This window comes from Chiloscyllium punctatum, chromosome 8, assembly GCF_047496795.1.
Source record: "Chiloscyllium punctatum isolate Juve2018m chromosome 8, sChiPun1.3, whole genome shotgun sequence".
NCBI classification, from domain to species: domain Eukaryota; kingdom Metazoa; phylum Chordata; class Chondrichthyes; order Orectolobiformes; family Hemiscylliidae; genus Chiloscyllium; species Chiloscyllium punctatum.
Window position 1 is genome coordinate 115,468,891 of NC_092746.1, and position 14,898 is coordinate 115,483,788.

Genomic DNA, 14,898 nt, shown 5'->3' on the forward strand with positions numbered 1-14,898 from the left:
CTTGGACTTTAGCAAAGCCTTTGATGAGGTTGTGCATGGTAGACTAATTAATAAAGTTAGATTCAGGGTGACCTTGCCAGTTAGATATATAATTGGCTTAATCGCAGGAGACAGAGAGTGATGGTGGAGTGTTGTGTTTCAGACTGGAGGCCTGTGACCAACAGTGTTCCATAGGAATAGGTACGAGATCCACATTTGTTTGTCATTTATATAAATGATTTGGACGAGAATATAGGAGATATGATTAGTAAGTTTGCAGATGACACCAAAATTGGTGGTATAGCGGACAGTGAAGGAGGCTATCTAAGGTTACAAAGAGATCTTAATCAATTGGGCCAATGGATTGAGGAGTGGCAGATGACGTTTAATTTGATAGAACATAGAACATTACAGCGCAGTACAGGCCCTTCGGCCCTTGATGTTGCGCCGCCCTTTCATACTAATCTGAAGCCCATCCCACCTACACTATTCCATGTACGTCCATATGCCTGTCCAATGACGACTTAAATGTACTTAAAGTTGGTGAATCTACCACCATTGCAGACAAAGCATTCCATACCCTTACTACTCTCTCAGTAAAGAAACTGCCTCTGACATCTGTCTTATACCTATCTCCCCTCACTTTAAAGTTCTGTCCCTCATGTTTGCCGTCACCATACTTGGAAAAAGGCTCTCCCTGTCCACCCTATCTAACCCTCTGATTATCTTGTATGTCTCTATTAAGTCACCTCTCAACCTTCTTCTCTCTAACGAGAACAGTCTCAAGGCCCTCAGCCTTTCCTCGTAAGACCTTCCTTCCATACCAGGCAACATCCTAGTAAATCTCCTCTGCACCCTTTCCAAAGCTTCCACATCCTTCTTATAATGTGGTGACCAGAACTGTACACAATACTCCAAGTGTGGCCGTACCAGAGCTTTGTACAGCTGCAGCATAACCTCCTGGTTCCAGAACTCAATCCCTCTATTAATAAAGGCCAAGACACTGTATGCCTCCTTAACAACCTTGTCAATCTGGTTGGCAACTTTCAGGGATCTGCATACATGGACCGAGATCTCTCTGCTCATCTGCACTCCCAAGAATCTTACCATTCGCCCAGTACTTTGCATTCAGATTACTCCGTCCAAAGTGTATCACCTCACACTTGTCCACATTAAACTCCATTTGCCACCTCTCGGCCCAGCTCTGCATCCTATCAATGTCTCTCTGTAACCTACTACATCCTTCGTCACTATTCACAACTCCACCGACCTTAGTGTCGTCCGCAAATTTACTAACCCACCCTTCTAAGACCTCATCCAGGTCATTTATAAAAATGACGAACAGCAGTGGACCCAACACCGACCCTTGCGGAAAGCCGCTAGTAACTGGACACCAAGATGAACATGTTCCATCAACTACAACCCTCTGTTTTCTTTCAGCAAGCCAATTACTGATCCAAACTGCTATGTCTCCCACAATCCCATTCCTCTGCATTTTGTACAATAGCCTACTGTGGGGAACCTTATCGAACGCCTTGCTGAAATCCATATACACCACATCAACCGGTTTACTCTCATCTACCTGTTTGGTCATTTTGTCAAAAAACTCAATAAGATTCGTTAGGCACGACCTACCCTTCACAAAACCATGCTGACTGTCCCAGATCAGATTATTCTTTTTTAGATGGTTATAAATCCTATATCTTATAACCTTTTCCAACACTTTACCAACAACTGAAGTGAGACTCACTGGTCTATAATTACCAGGGTTGTCTCTACTCCCCTTCTTGAACAAGGGAACCACATTTGCTATCCCCCAGTCCTCAGGCACTATTCCTGTAGACAATGACGATTTAAAGATCAATGCCAAAGGCTCGGCAATCTCTTCCCTTGCTTCCCAGAGGATCCTAGAATAGATCCCATCCGGCCCAGGGGACTTGTCTATTTTCACACTCTGCAGTATTTCTAATACCTCTTCCTTGTGAATCTCAATCTCTTCTAGTCTAGATGCAAATATCTCTGTACCTTCCTCGCCAACATTTTCATTTTCTATAGTAAACACTGTCGAAAAATATTTATTTAGTGCTTCCCCTATCTCCTCTGACTCCACACACAACTTCCACTATTATCCTTGATTGGCCCCAATTTAACTCTCGTCATTCTTTTATTCCTGACATACCTATGGAAAGCCTTAGGGTTAACCCTGATCCTATCTGCCAATACCTTCTCATGTCTCCTCCTGGCTCTTCTGAGCTCTCTTTTTAGGTCTTTCCTGACTTCCTTGTAACCCTCAAGCGCCCTGAGTTTTCACATTTTGTCCTAACAGAAGCCTTTTTCTTCTTCTTAACCAGGGATTTCACTTCCTTAGTAAACTATGGCTCACGCGTTCTATATCTTCCTCCCTGCTTGACAGGTACATACTTATCTAGGACACACAGGAGCTTTTCCTTGAATAAGCTTCACTTTTTAATGTGCTCATCCCCTGCAGTTTCCTTCCCCATTCTACGCTTCCTTTGCTGTCCTTTCCTCTACATCTCTGGGACTATTCGGAGGCCTATAGAAAACTCCCAGCATGGTGACTTCTCCTTTCCTGTTTCTAATCTCAGCCCATACTACGTCAGTTAACGAGTTCCCAAACATCCTTTCTACAACTGTAATACTGTCCTTGACCAACAATGCCACACCTCCCCCTCTTTTACCATCTTCTCTGTTCTTACTGAAACATCTGATAAATGAGAGGTTTTGCATTTTCGTAAAACAAATGAAGGCAGAACATATACAATTCATGATGGAGCCCTGGGAAGTGTTGTAGAACAGAGATACCCAGGGGTTAAGGTACATAATTCTTTGAAATTTGTGGCACAGTTATAAAGGGTGGAAAAGAAGGCATTTAGCACAGTTGCCTCATTGCTCAGACCTTTGAGGAAAGGAGTTGGGACGTCTTGTTGAGGTTGTACAGGACTTTGGTAAGGCCTCTTCTGGAGAACTGTGTGCAATTCCGGTCTCCCTGTTATAGGAAGGATGTTATTAAGCTGGAGAGGGTTCAAAAAACATTTACCAGGATTTTGCTGAATATAGAAGGTGAGTTATAAAAATAGGTTGGGTAGGCTGGGAATTTTTCACTGGAGGTTTCACTGGTGGTTGAGGGGTGACCTTATAAAGGGCATAGATAAGGTGAACAGCGAAAGTATTTTTTCCCCCCTAAGGTAGGGGCTTTTAAAACTAGGGAGCATATTTTGAAGGTGAGAGGAGAACTACTTAAAAAGGACACTGGGGGCAATGTTTTTACACAGAGTGGTTAGTGTGTGGAATGAACTGCCAGGTACAGTTGTAACGTTTAGAAGACATTTGGGTAAGTACATAAATAGGAAAGGTCTGGAGGGAAATGGACCAAATGGGACAAGTTTAGTTTGGGAACATAGTCAGTGTGCATTAGATTCTGTACGGCCCAAAAAGTCTACACCGCCCCTCCGAAGAGAAACCCACCCAACCCATTCCCCTACCCTATATTTCCCCCTGACTAACACTGTGGGCAATTTATCATGGCCAATCCACCTGACCTACACATCTTTGGACTGTGGGAGGAAACCAGAGCATCCAAAGGAAACCCACACAGACACAGGGAGAATGTGCAAACTCCACACAGACAGGCGGGAATCGAACCCAGGACCCTGGTGCTGTGAGGTAGCACTGCTAACCACTGAGCCACCGTGCCAAAGGGTTTGTTTCCATACTCTACGAACACTATCCTAATCTCTCATTGTACACCTGTCCCACCAGCCCAGGAATCAGTCTGGTAAAATTTGCTGCACTCTCTAGAGCAAAAATATCCTTCCTCAGATAAGGAGATGGAAAACTGTTTGCAATGAGTATATTCCAGGTATACTCATTCTCCAACAACCTGAAATTCAAGTCACACTACCTGTGGTCAGCTTTTCCAGTTCCTCCTCCTCCTCATAAATTACACCCGATCCACTGGACCCAACGTCTCCCCTTCTAAAGCTATCTTGTCAGAATCCTCCTCTATACTAAACATAGAGTCACAGAGATGTACAGCATGGAAACAGACCCTTTGGTCCAACCTGTCCACGCCAACCCAATCTAGTCCCACCTGCTAGTACCCTCCCCATATCCCTCCAAACCCTTCCTGTTCATATACTCATCCAAAAGCATCTTAAATGTTGCAATTGTACCAGCCTCCACCACTTCCTCTGGCAGCTCATTCCATACACGTACCACCCTCTGCGTGAAAAGGTTGCCCCTTAGGTCTCTTTTATATCTTACCCTTCTCACCCTCAACCTATACCCTCTAGTTCTGGACTCCCCCACCCCAGGGAAAACACTTTGTCTATTTATCCTATCCATGCCGCTCATAATTTTGTAAACCTTTATAAGGTCAGCCCTCAGTCTCCGACGCTCCAGGGAAAACAACCCCAGCCTGTTCAGCCTCTCTCTATAGCTCAAATCTTCCAACCCCAGCAACATCCTTGTAAATCTTTTCTGAACCCTTTCAAGTTTCACAACATCTTTCCGATAGAAAGGAGACCAGAATTGCACGCAATATTCCAACAGTGGCCTAACCAATGTCCTGTACAGCTGCAACATGACCTCCCAACTCCTGTATTCAACACTCTGACCAATAAAGGAAAGCATACCAAACGCCTTCTTCACTATCCTATCTACCTGCGACTCCACTTTCAAGGAGCTATGAACCTGCACTCCAAGGTCTCTTTATTCAGCAACATTACCTAGGATCTTACATTTATCTGAATTAAACTCCATCTGCCACTTCTCAGCCCATTGGCCCATCTGGTCCAGATCCTGTTGTAATCTGAGCTAACCCTCTTACTAACTGTCCCTCTTTTGTTCGTATCCAAATCATTTATGTAAATGACAAAAAGTAGAGGACCCAGCACCGATCCTTGTGGCCCTCCACTGATCACAGGCCTCCAGTCTGAAAAACAACCCTCCACCACCTTCTACCTTTGAGCCAGTTCTGTATCCAAATGGCTAGTTCTCCCTTTATTCCATGAGATCTAACCTTGCTAATCAGTCTCCCATGGGGAACCTTGTCAAACGCCTTATTGAAGTTCATATAGATCACATCTACTTCTCTGCCCTCATCAATCCTCTTTGTTACTTCTTCAAAAAACTCAATCAAGTTTGTGAGACATGATTTCCCACACTCAAAGCCATATTAACTATCCCGAATCAGTCCTTGCCTTTCCAAATACATGTACATCCTGTCCCTCAGGATTCCCTCCAACAACTTGCCCGCCACCGAGGTCAGGCTCACTGGTCTATAGTTCCCTGGTTTGTCTTTACCGCCCTTCTTAAACAGTGGCACCACGTTTGCCAACCTCCAGTCTTCCAGCACCTCACCTGTGAGTATCGATAATACAAATATCTCAGCAAGAGGCCCAGCAATCACTTCTCTAGCTTCCCACAGAGTTCTCAGGTACACCTGATCAAGTCCTGGGGATTTATCCACCTTTAACCATTTCAAGACATCCAGCACTTACTCCCCTGTAATCTGGACATTTTGCAAGATGTCACCATCTATTTCCCTACAGTCTATATCTTCCATATCGTTTTCCACAGTAAATACTGATGCAAAATATTCATTTAGTATCTCTCCCATTTTCTGTGGCTCCACACAAAGGCCGCCTTGCTGATCTTTGAAGAGTCCTATTCTCTCCCTAGTTACCCTTTTGTCCTTAATGTATTTGTAAAAACCCTTTGGATTCTCCTGAATTCTATTTGCGAACGCTATCTCACGTCCCCTTTTTGCCCTCCTGATTTCCCTCTTAGGTATACTCCTACTTTCTTTATACTGTTCTAAGGATTCACTCGATCTATCCTGTCTATACCTGACATATGCTTCCTTCTTTTTCTTAACCAAACCCGCAATTTCTTTAGTCATCCAGCATTCCCTATACCTACCAGCCTTCCTTTTCACCCTGACAGGAATATACTTTGGATTCTTGTTATCTTATTTCTGAAGGCTTCCCATTTTCCAGCCATCCCTTTACCTGCAAACATCTGCCTCCAATCAGCTTTCGAAAGTTCTTGCCTAATACCGTCAAAATTGGCCTTTCTCCAATTTAGAACTTCAACTTTTAGATCTGATCTATCCTTTTCCATCACGATCTTAAAACAAATAGAATTATGGTCGCTGGCCCCAAAGTGCTCCCCCACTGACACCTCAGTCACCTGCCCTGCCTTATTTTCCAAGAATAGGTCAAGTTTGTAGGTACATCCACATACTGAATCAGAAAATTGTCTTGTACGCACTTAAGAAATTCCTCTCCATCTAAACCTTTAACACTATGGCAGTCCCAGTTGAGGTTTGGAAAATTAAAATCCCCTACCATAACCACTCTTACAGATAGCCGAGATCTCCTTACAAATTTGTTTTTCAATTTCCCCCTGACGATTGGGGGGTCAAGAATACAATCCCAATAAGGTGATCATCCCTTTCTTATTTCTCAGTTCCACCCAAATAACTTCCCTGGCTGTAGTTCTGGGAATATCCTCCCTCAGCACAGCTGTAATGCTATCCTTTATCAAAAATGCCACTCCCCCTCCTCTCTTGCCTGCCTTTCTATCCTTCTGTAGCATTTGTATCCTGGAACATTAAGCTGCCAATCCTGCCCATCCCTGAGCCATGTTTCTGTAATTGCTATGGATATCCCAGTCCCATGTTCCTAACCATGCCCTGAGTTCATCTGCCTTCCCTGTTAGGCCCCTTGCATTGAAATAAATGCAGTTTAATTTATTAGTCCTACCTTGTCCCTGCCTGCCCTGACTGTTTGATTCACTTCTTGGAAACAAAAAGTATTCATTAAGCATCTCGCCTTGTCCTACACCTCTAAACAGATTTCACCTTCTTTAATCCACATAGTATGCAGGGAATACTCCCCTGCTGATTTTTCTTTATGGGTTTGTAACCTGGGATATTTATATCAACATGAGTGTGAGAGAGAGAGAGAGAGAGAGAGAGAGAGAGAGAGAGAGAGAGAGAGAGAGAGAACTCGTCCATGCCGATCAGATATCCCAACCCAATCTAGTCCCATTTGCCAGCACTTGGCCCATATCCCTTTAAATCCTTCCTACTTCCTAGTCCTATATCCACTCACATGTCTCTTAAATGTTATAACTGTACAAGCCTCCACCACTTCCTCTGGCAGCTCATTCCATACACGCACCTCCCTCTGCATGAAACAGTTGCCTGTTTTTATATCTTTCCCCTCTCACCCTAAACCTATGCCCTCTAGTTCTGGACCATCCCCATCCCAGGGAAAAGACCTTATCTATTTATCCTAGTCATTCCCCTCATGATTTTATAAACCTCTATAAGGTCACCCCTCAGCCTCCAACACTGCAGGGATAACAGCCCCAGCCTATTCGGCCTCTCCCTATAGCTCAAATCCTCCAACCCTGGCAACGTCCTTCTGAACCCTTTCATGTTTCACAATATCCTTCCAATAGGAAGGAGACCAGAGTTACAGGCAACGTCTACAACCAAAAAACTGCACCTCCAAGCCGCATGGTGGCTCAGTGGTTAGCACTGCTGCCTCACAGCACCAGAGTCCCTGGTTCGATTCCAGCCTCGGGTGACTGTCTGTGTGGAGTTTGCACATTCTCCCCGTGTCTGCGTAGGTTTCCTCTGGGTGCTCTGGTTTCCTCCCACAGTCCAAAGATGTGCAGGGCAGGTGAATTGACCATACTAAATTGCCCATAGTGTTAGGTGCATCATTCAGAGGGAAATGGGTCTGGGTGGGTTACTCTTCGGAGGGTCGGTGTGGACTTGTTGGGCCGAAGGGCCTGTTTCCATACTGTCGGGAATCTAATCTAATCAAACATAGTGCTCTTGCAGAACTGTTCTCGGGTCCCTGCAGTGGGACTCTAACCCACAGCTTCCTGATTCTGTGGCAACAATGTTATCCACAATGCCATCGCTGACTCCTAATGGATGGTGGATGGATGACAATGTGGAGGGAAGAGAAGGAAGGATGGCAGTGGAGCAAAGATGAAGGACAATGAAGGGAAGGATCTGTAGTGACCAATGAAGACGATGAGGCACAGGTTTGCAAGACAGTTCAGATGTAAATGAGAAAAATGGTGGCTGAAAAGATGTAGACTTGGGTGGTGTTGGCCGTGATGTTTCAGTGTGAGAAGGGTTGCAATGCCCTGTGATCTGATTTCTGGTAGTGTGTCATTTTACTTCATCATTGCTAAGTGTGGTTGTCTTCTCTTCCGCTTTAGCCCTGATTTTCAGGTCGATGCCTCTCTAAGCTGCTCCATCTTTCCATTTCCTCTGGTCGGCTGCCGGTGCTCCAGCTGCATCTCCTTCTTCGGCAATTACAAACTGACGAATGGCCGCAATGGTCACGAGAAAGACAAAATCAAGACACTGCTGCACCTGCAGAGGTGAGTCTTTGTCCACCCTCCTCAAGTTAATTCTGTGTCAAAAACAATGTTTCAATCAATATACTGTGCCATGGATAGATATGACCCTTTGCGATGGCTGTGTTGTACTGAACAAATGGTTGGCATTGTCTCTCATTGGAAACAAGGATCATACCACACCTCCTGACTAGTTACTTATGGAACACATCAATCAGTTATATAACATCCTGGTGGACGCAGTCATCCCCAGGGACACAAGACTTGGCTTGGTGCAGTTTAGGACATTGTCTATAAGTGCCATCCACTGCCAGGATTTGATGAGGTGAAGAACTTTTGGGCCAAGTGCCTGTTTCTGTTGCTGTCCATTCAATGCATCACTTCCCTCTCTCAGCTCCTTGTTCAGGGTCTTGCACTGAATAGATTCTGTCATGGTCAGTGCAGATCTTTGATCCTGCAGAAAATTGCCAGTGGCTGGAATGGCAGTGGCTGCTCAATAATGAAAGTACATCGGCTCAACTGAGGGGAGAAAATACGAAAATTCACTTGTAATCATCTTGGCCAGATGTGGGAAAGGTATGACTTACATAGAGTTCTTTTGGCCTACAGCCACAGTGGCACATGCAGCCCTTGGTTCAAAGGGGAATGCTGTTCTGAAAGTTAAGGAAAACACCAGTCTTAGAAAAGCACAGCAGGTCGGGCAGCAGCCAAGGAGCAGGAGAATCGACGCTTTAGGCAAAAGCTCCTCATTAGGAATGAGGCTGGGAGCCTCGGGAGTGGGGAGATAAATGGGAGGGGGTGGCTGGGGGAAGGTAGCTGAGTGTTCGATAGTAGATGGAGGTGGGGGTAAAAGGTGATAGGTCAGATGGGAGGGTGGAGTAGATAGATGGGAAGGAAGATGGACAGGTAGGACAGGTCATGAGGATGGTGCTGAGTTGGAAGGTTGAAACTGGGGTTGGGGGGGTGGGGGGAAATAAGGAAATTGGTGAAATCCACATTGACACCATGGGGTTGGAGGGTCTTGAGGAAAAAGATGAGGTGTTCTTCCTCCAGGCATCAGGTGGTAAGGGAGTGGCGATGGAGGAGGCCCAGGACCTGCGTGTCCTTGGCAGGGTGGGAGGGGGAGTTGAAGTGTTTGGCCACGGGGCAGTGGGGTTGGTCGGTGCAGGTGTCCCCGAGATGTTCCCGAAAGTGCTCTGCGAGTAGGCGTCCCGTCTCCCCACTGTAGAGGAGACCACAATGAGAGTTTCTCAGTCTGAATATTGCTGAAAATACATTCTGCCTAAGCACTTTGTCTTGTTCTCATCAGGATAACTTGCAAGAATAATGATTCATGGGGAAAGATGATTGATTAACATTACTCTGACATGTCAGAACATGACCAAATAGAATGCATTCATTAATAATGATCGAAAGTTAAATTGCCTTGGTTTACATTTTAAACCAGGCAGATTGATCAGGCTATCACCTAGTGGTTGAGATTTAAAAATTATTTCTGGAAATGAGGGTGTCACTAGCTGAGCTACCAGTTATTGTCTGTCCCTAGTTGCCCTTGAAGGCAGTGGTGAATTGCCCTTTTGAACAGCTGTTAACCACTTGGTGTAGGTAGACCCACAATAGCCATATGCAGGGAGTTTCAGGGGTTTGACCAAGGAACAGTGAAGGAGCGGCGATATATGTCCAAGTCAGGTTGGAGAGGGTTTTGGAGGGGAACTTGCCAGCGATGGTGTACCCATGGATCTGCTGCCCCTTGTCCTTCTCAATGGAAGTGGTCTGAGAATCCTTTGGTAAATTGCTGCCCCACTAGCTGCCTGACCAAGGAGCAGTGCTCTGAAAGCTTGTACTTCCAAATAAACTGTTGGACCGAAACCAGGTGTTGTGTGTTAAATGGGACAGACTTCAAACAGATCTAGCAACTCAAGCCTGGGCAGCCATGAGGTGCTGGCCATTAACAGCAGCAGAATTATACTCCAGTGCAATTTGTAACCTCATGGCCTGGCAGATCCCCCACTCAATTATTGCCATCAAGAAAGGGGAACAACCTGATTCGATGGAGACTACAGGAGGGCACGCCAGGAGCAATACCAGGTGTTAACCTGGTGAAGCCACCAAACAGTCCATGCAGCAAGCAATAGAGCTAAGCTATTTCACAACCAATGGATCAGATCTAAGCTTTGCAGTGCTGCCATATCCAGTCGTGAATGGTGGTGGATGATTAAACAACTCTTCCTCAACGATGGAAGAGCCCAGCATGTCAGAGCAAATCATAAGACAGAAGCTTTCCCAGCAATCTTCAGCCAGACCTACTGAGTGGATGATCCTCCTCCAGTGGTTCCCAGCATTACAGGTACCAGTCTTCAGCTAATTCAATTCACCACGTGTGATATCACGAAATAGCTGAACACACTGAATACTGCAAAGACTACAGGCCCTGACAACGTCTGGCCATAGTATTGAAGACTTGTGCTCCAGAACTTGAAGCTCCCTTTGCCAAGCTCTCCCAGGACAATTGTAACTCTGGCAACTAGCCAACAATGAGGAAAATTGCCCAGGTGTGTGCTGTACATAAAAAGCAGGACAAATCCAACCTGACCAAATATCACCCCATCAGTCTACTCTCGATCATCAGTAAAGTGTAGCATCATCAACAGTGCTATCAAGCAGCACCTGCTCAGTGACACCCAGTTTGGGTTCTGCCAGGGCCACTCAGCTCCTCACCCCATTACAGCCTTGGGTCAAACATGGACAAAGCAGCTGGATTCCAGAGGGGAGGGGAGGGGAGAGTAACAGCCCTTGACATCAAGGCTGCATTCGACGGAGTGTGGCATCAAGGAGCCCCAGCAAAATTGAAATCAATGGGTATCAGGGGGCAAACTCTCCACTGGTTAGAGTCATACCTGACACACAGAAAGATGGTTGTGGTTGGTGGAGGTCAGTCATCTCAGCTCCAGGACATCAGAAAGAGGCCATCTAACTACTGCCCCTTGACATGTTACCATCACTGAATTCCCCACTATCAACATCCTGGAAGTTATCATTTATCAGAAACTCAACTGGATTTACCACATAAATGCAGTGGCTACAAGAACAGGTCAGAGGATAGGAATACCGCAGCAAATAATTTATCTCCTGACTCCACAAAGCCTGTCCCATCATCTACAAGGCACAAGTCCGGCGTGTGATGGAATACTCCCCACTTGCCTGGATGGGTGCAGCTCCAACAACACTCAAGATGCTTGAAACAATCCAGGAGAAAGCAGCCTGCTGCATTGGCACTACATCCACAAGCATCCAATCCCTGCACCACCGACACTCAGTAGCAGCAGTGTGTACTATCTATAAGATGCACTGCAGAAATTCACCAAAGATCCTCAATCAGCACCTTCCAAAATGTGGCCACTTCCAACTAGAAGGACAAGGGCAGTAGTTACATGGGACCATGTTCCCCTCCAAGCCACTTACCATTTTGACTTGGAAATATATTGCTGTTCCTTCAGTGTCTCTGGAAATCCTGGAATTCCCTCTGTAATATCATTATGGGTCAACCCACATCAGGTGGACTGCAGTGGTTCAAGAAGGCAGCTCACCTCCACCTTCTCAGGGGCAACAAATGCTGGCAATAAATGCTGGCCCAGCCAGTGATGCCCATTTCCCACAAATGAACAAATAAAAAAAAATTTGTCCTGACAAGTACAAGATGAAAAGCTTTGACAAAACACCATTTCAATAATACTCACGTTCTGTACTACCAAATGACTAAAATTCTAGACCTTACTGGCATTGGAATCAATAATAAGTACAAGTTGCTATACAGTTACATATTTAATGTAATAGAATCCTCCAGGCTATTCACAGGACCAGTGTAACACAAGATATGAAACCATGCTGTACAGGACACGTTTGGGGAAAAGCATGGTCAAAGAGCTAGGCTTTAAAATGTCTTAGAGTAAAGAAATGAGGTAGAGAGAGATGTAGGGAGTGTATTCCAGGGCTCAGGGCCTGGGCAGCTGCTGGTGTTGCCATCATTGGGAAATTGCATGAGGCCCAAAATCTAGGAGCACAATGTCTGAGAGGGTTGTGGAGGCTGGAGATTTCAGAGATGAGTGCTGAGGCCAAGGAGAGATTTAAAAACAAGGATGCATGTTTTAAGGTGTTATGTATATAGGAGCTAAAATAGGCATATGATCAGCTGTCATGGGTGAACAAGGTCTTGGTGAGGATTAGGTTAATGGCAGTATATTCTGGAGTACTGTGTACAATTTTTGTCTCCTTACTTGACAAAAGATAACAGCATGAGAAGCATTTCGGAGAAGGTACACACCACTCTCCTCTGGTGATGAAAGGATTATTTTGTGAGGAAAGGTTGGACATGAATGTGTTTGAGTTTAGAGGAATGAGAGGTGTCTCACTGAAATGCCAAAACACTGAGGGGTTTGACAGGATGGATGTTAAGGAAATGTTTCCCCTTGTGTGGGGGGTGTTTAGGACTAAAGGACACAGTCTAAAATTTGGGGTGTCTCCCATTTAAGGCAGATGAGAATTTTTTTCTGAGGGCCAGGGTGTGTGGAATTTTCTTCCCTAGAAAACAGCGGAGTTAGGGCCACTGAATATTTTTAAGGCTGAATTAGATTCTTGACCAAGAAGGGAGTCAATCTGAAAAGTACAAGGGATGGATAGGAATGTAGAGTTGAGAACATAGTCACAACAGCTGGGATCTTATCAAGTGTAAGTACAGGTCTGAGGGACCAATGACTTACTGTTAAACCTCCCTCCCCAACCCGGCAACCTTACTCATTGGAGACATGTTGGGCACTCCTAGGGAGTGTTGCTGAACAAAGAGACCTTGGCGTGCAGGTTCATAGCTCCTTGAAAGTGGAGTCGCAGGTAGATAGGATAGTGAAGAAGGCGTTTGGTATGCTTTCCTTTATTGGTCAGAGTATTGAGTACAGGAGTTGGGAAGTCATATTGCGGCTGTACAGAACATTGGTTAGGCCACTGTTGGAATATTGCGCGCAATTCTGGTCTCTTTCCTATCGGAAAGATGTTGTGAAACTTGAAAGGGTTCAGAAAAGATTTACAAGGATGTTGCCAGGGTTGGAGGGTTTGAGCTACAGAGAGAAGCTGAACAGGCTAAACAGGCTGTTTTCCCTGGAGAGTCGGAGGCTGAGGGGTGACCTTATAGAGGTTTACAAAATTATGAGGGGCATGGATAGGGTAAATAGACAAAGTCTTTTCCCTGGGGCGGGGAGTCCAGAACTAGAGGGCATAGGTTTAAGGTGAGAGGGGAAAGATATAAAAGAGACCTAAAGGGCAACCTTTTCACGCAGAGGGTGGTACGTGTATGGAATGAGCTGCCAGAGGATGTGGTGGAGGCTGGTACAATTGCAACATTTAAGAGGCATTTGGATGGGTATATGAATAGGAAGGGTTTTGAGGGATATGGGCCGGGTGCTGGCAGGTGGGACTAGATTGGGTTGGGATATTAGATTAGATTAGATTAGATTACTTAGTGTGGAAACAGGCCCTTCGGCCCAACAAGTCCACACCGCCCCGCCGAAGCGCAACCCACCCATATCCCTACATTTACCCCTTACCTAACACTAGGGGCAATTTAGCATGGCCAATTCACCTAACCTGCACATCTTTGGACTGTGGGAGGAAACCGGAGCACCCGGAGGAAACCCACGCAGACACAGGGAGAACGTGCAAACTCCACACAGTTAGTCACCTGAGGCGGGAATTGAACCCGGATCTCTGGCGCTGTGAGGCAACAGTGCTAACCACTGTGCCACCGTGCCGCCCACCTGGTCGGCATGGACAGGTTGGACCGAAGGGTCTGTTTCCATGCTGTACATCTCTAACTATTGGCAAGGATTACGAAACAGAGTAGGTTAAAACTTGACTTAAATTGCTAATGTGACGCCTTATTTAAAAGGGGAGTAAGATAAAAGGCTGAAAACTACAGACCAATTAGCCTAATCTTGATCATGGGTAAGATCCTGGAATCCATTGTGAAGGACGAGATTTCTGAATACTTGCAAGGATATGGTAAAATAAGGCAAAGTCAGCATGGTTTCATCAAAGGTCATGCCTGACAAATCTGCTGGGATTGTTCGAGGAAGTAACAATCAGGTTAGATCAAGGAGAGCCAATGAATGTTATTTACCTGGACTTCAAGAAGGCCTTTGCCAAGGTGCTGCACTGGAGACTGCTGAGTAAGTTAAAGACCCATGGAGTCAGAGTCAAGGTGCTAGCATGGATAGAAGCTTGGCTGTCTGGCTGAAAGCAGAGAGTGGGGGTAAAAGGGTCTTTCTCAGGATGGCAGCTGGTGACAAGTGGTGTTCCGCAAGGTTCGGTGTTGGGACCACAACTTTTCACTTCATTCATTAGTGATCTAGATGAAGGAACTGAGGGCATTCTGGCTAAACTGATACAAAAATAGGTAGAGGAACAGGTAGCATTGAGGAGACTGAGAGGCTAGAAAAGGATTTGGACAGGTTAGGAGAGTGG

At 45.5% G+C, this 14,898-nt stretch overlaps 1 protein-coding gene across 4 annotated transcripts in view; it reads left to right on the plus strand.

Moving 5' to 3' along the window:
• The window catches only part of LOC140480834 (uncharacterized), an 88,979-nt gene that overhangs the window by 56,868 nt on the left and 17,213 nt on the right, over nucleotides 1-14,898 (plus strand). For all 4 annotated transcript variants that reach the window (XM_072576298.1, XM_072576297.1, XM_072576296.1 and 1 more), the window contains one exon: nucleotides 8,248-8,412. In XM_072576298.1, the coding sequence (XP_072432399.1) occupies nucleotides 8,248-8,412 (165 nt within the window). The remainder of the gene's footprint in view (nucleotides 1-8,247; nucleotides 8,413-14,898) is intronic.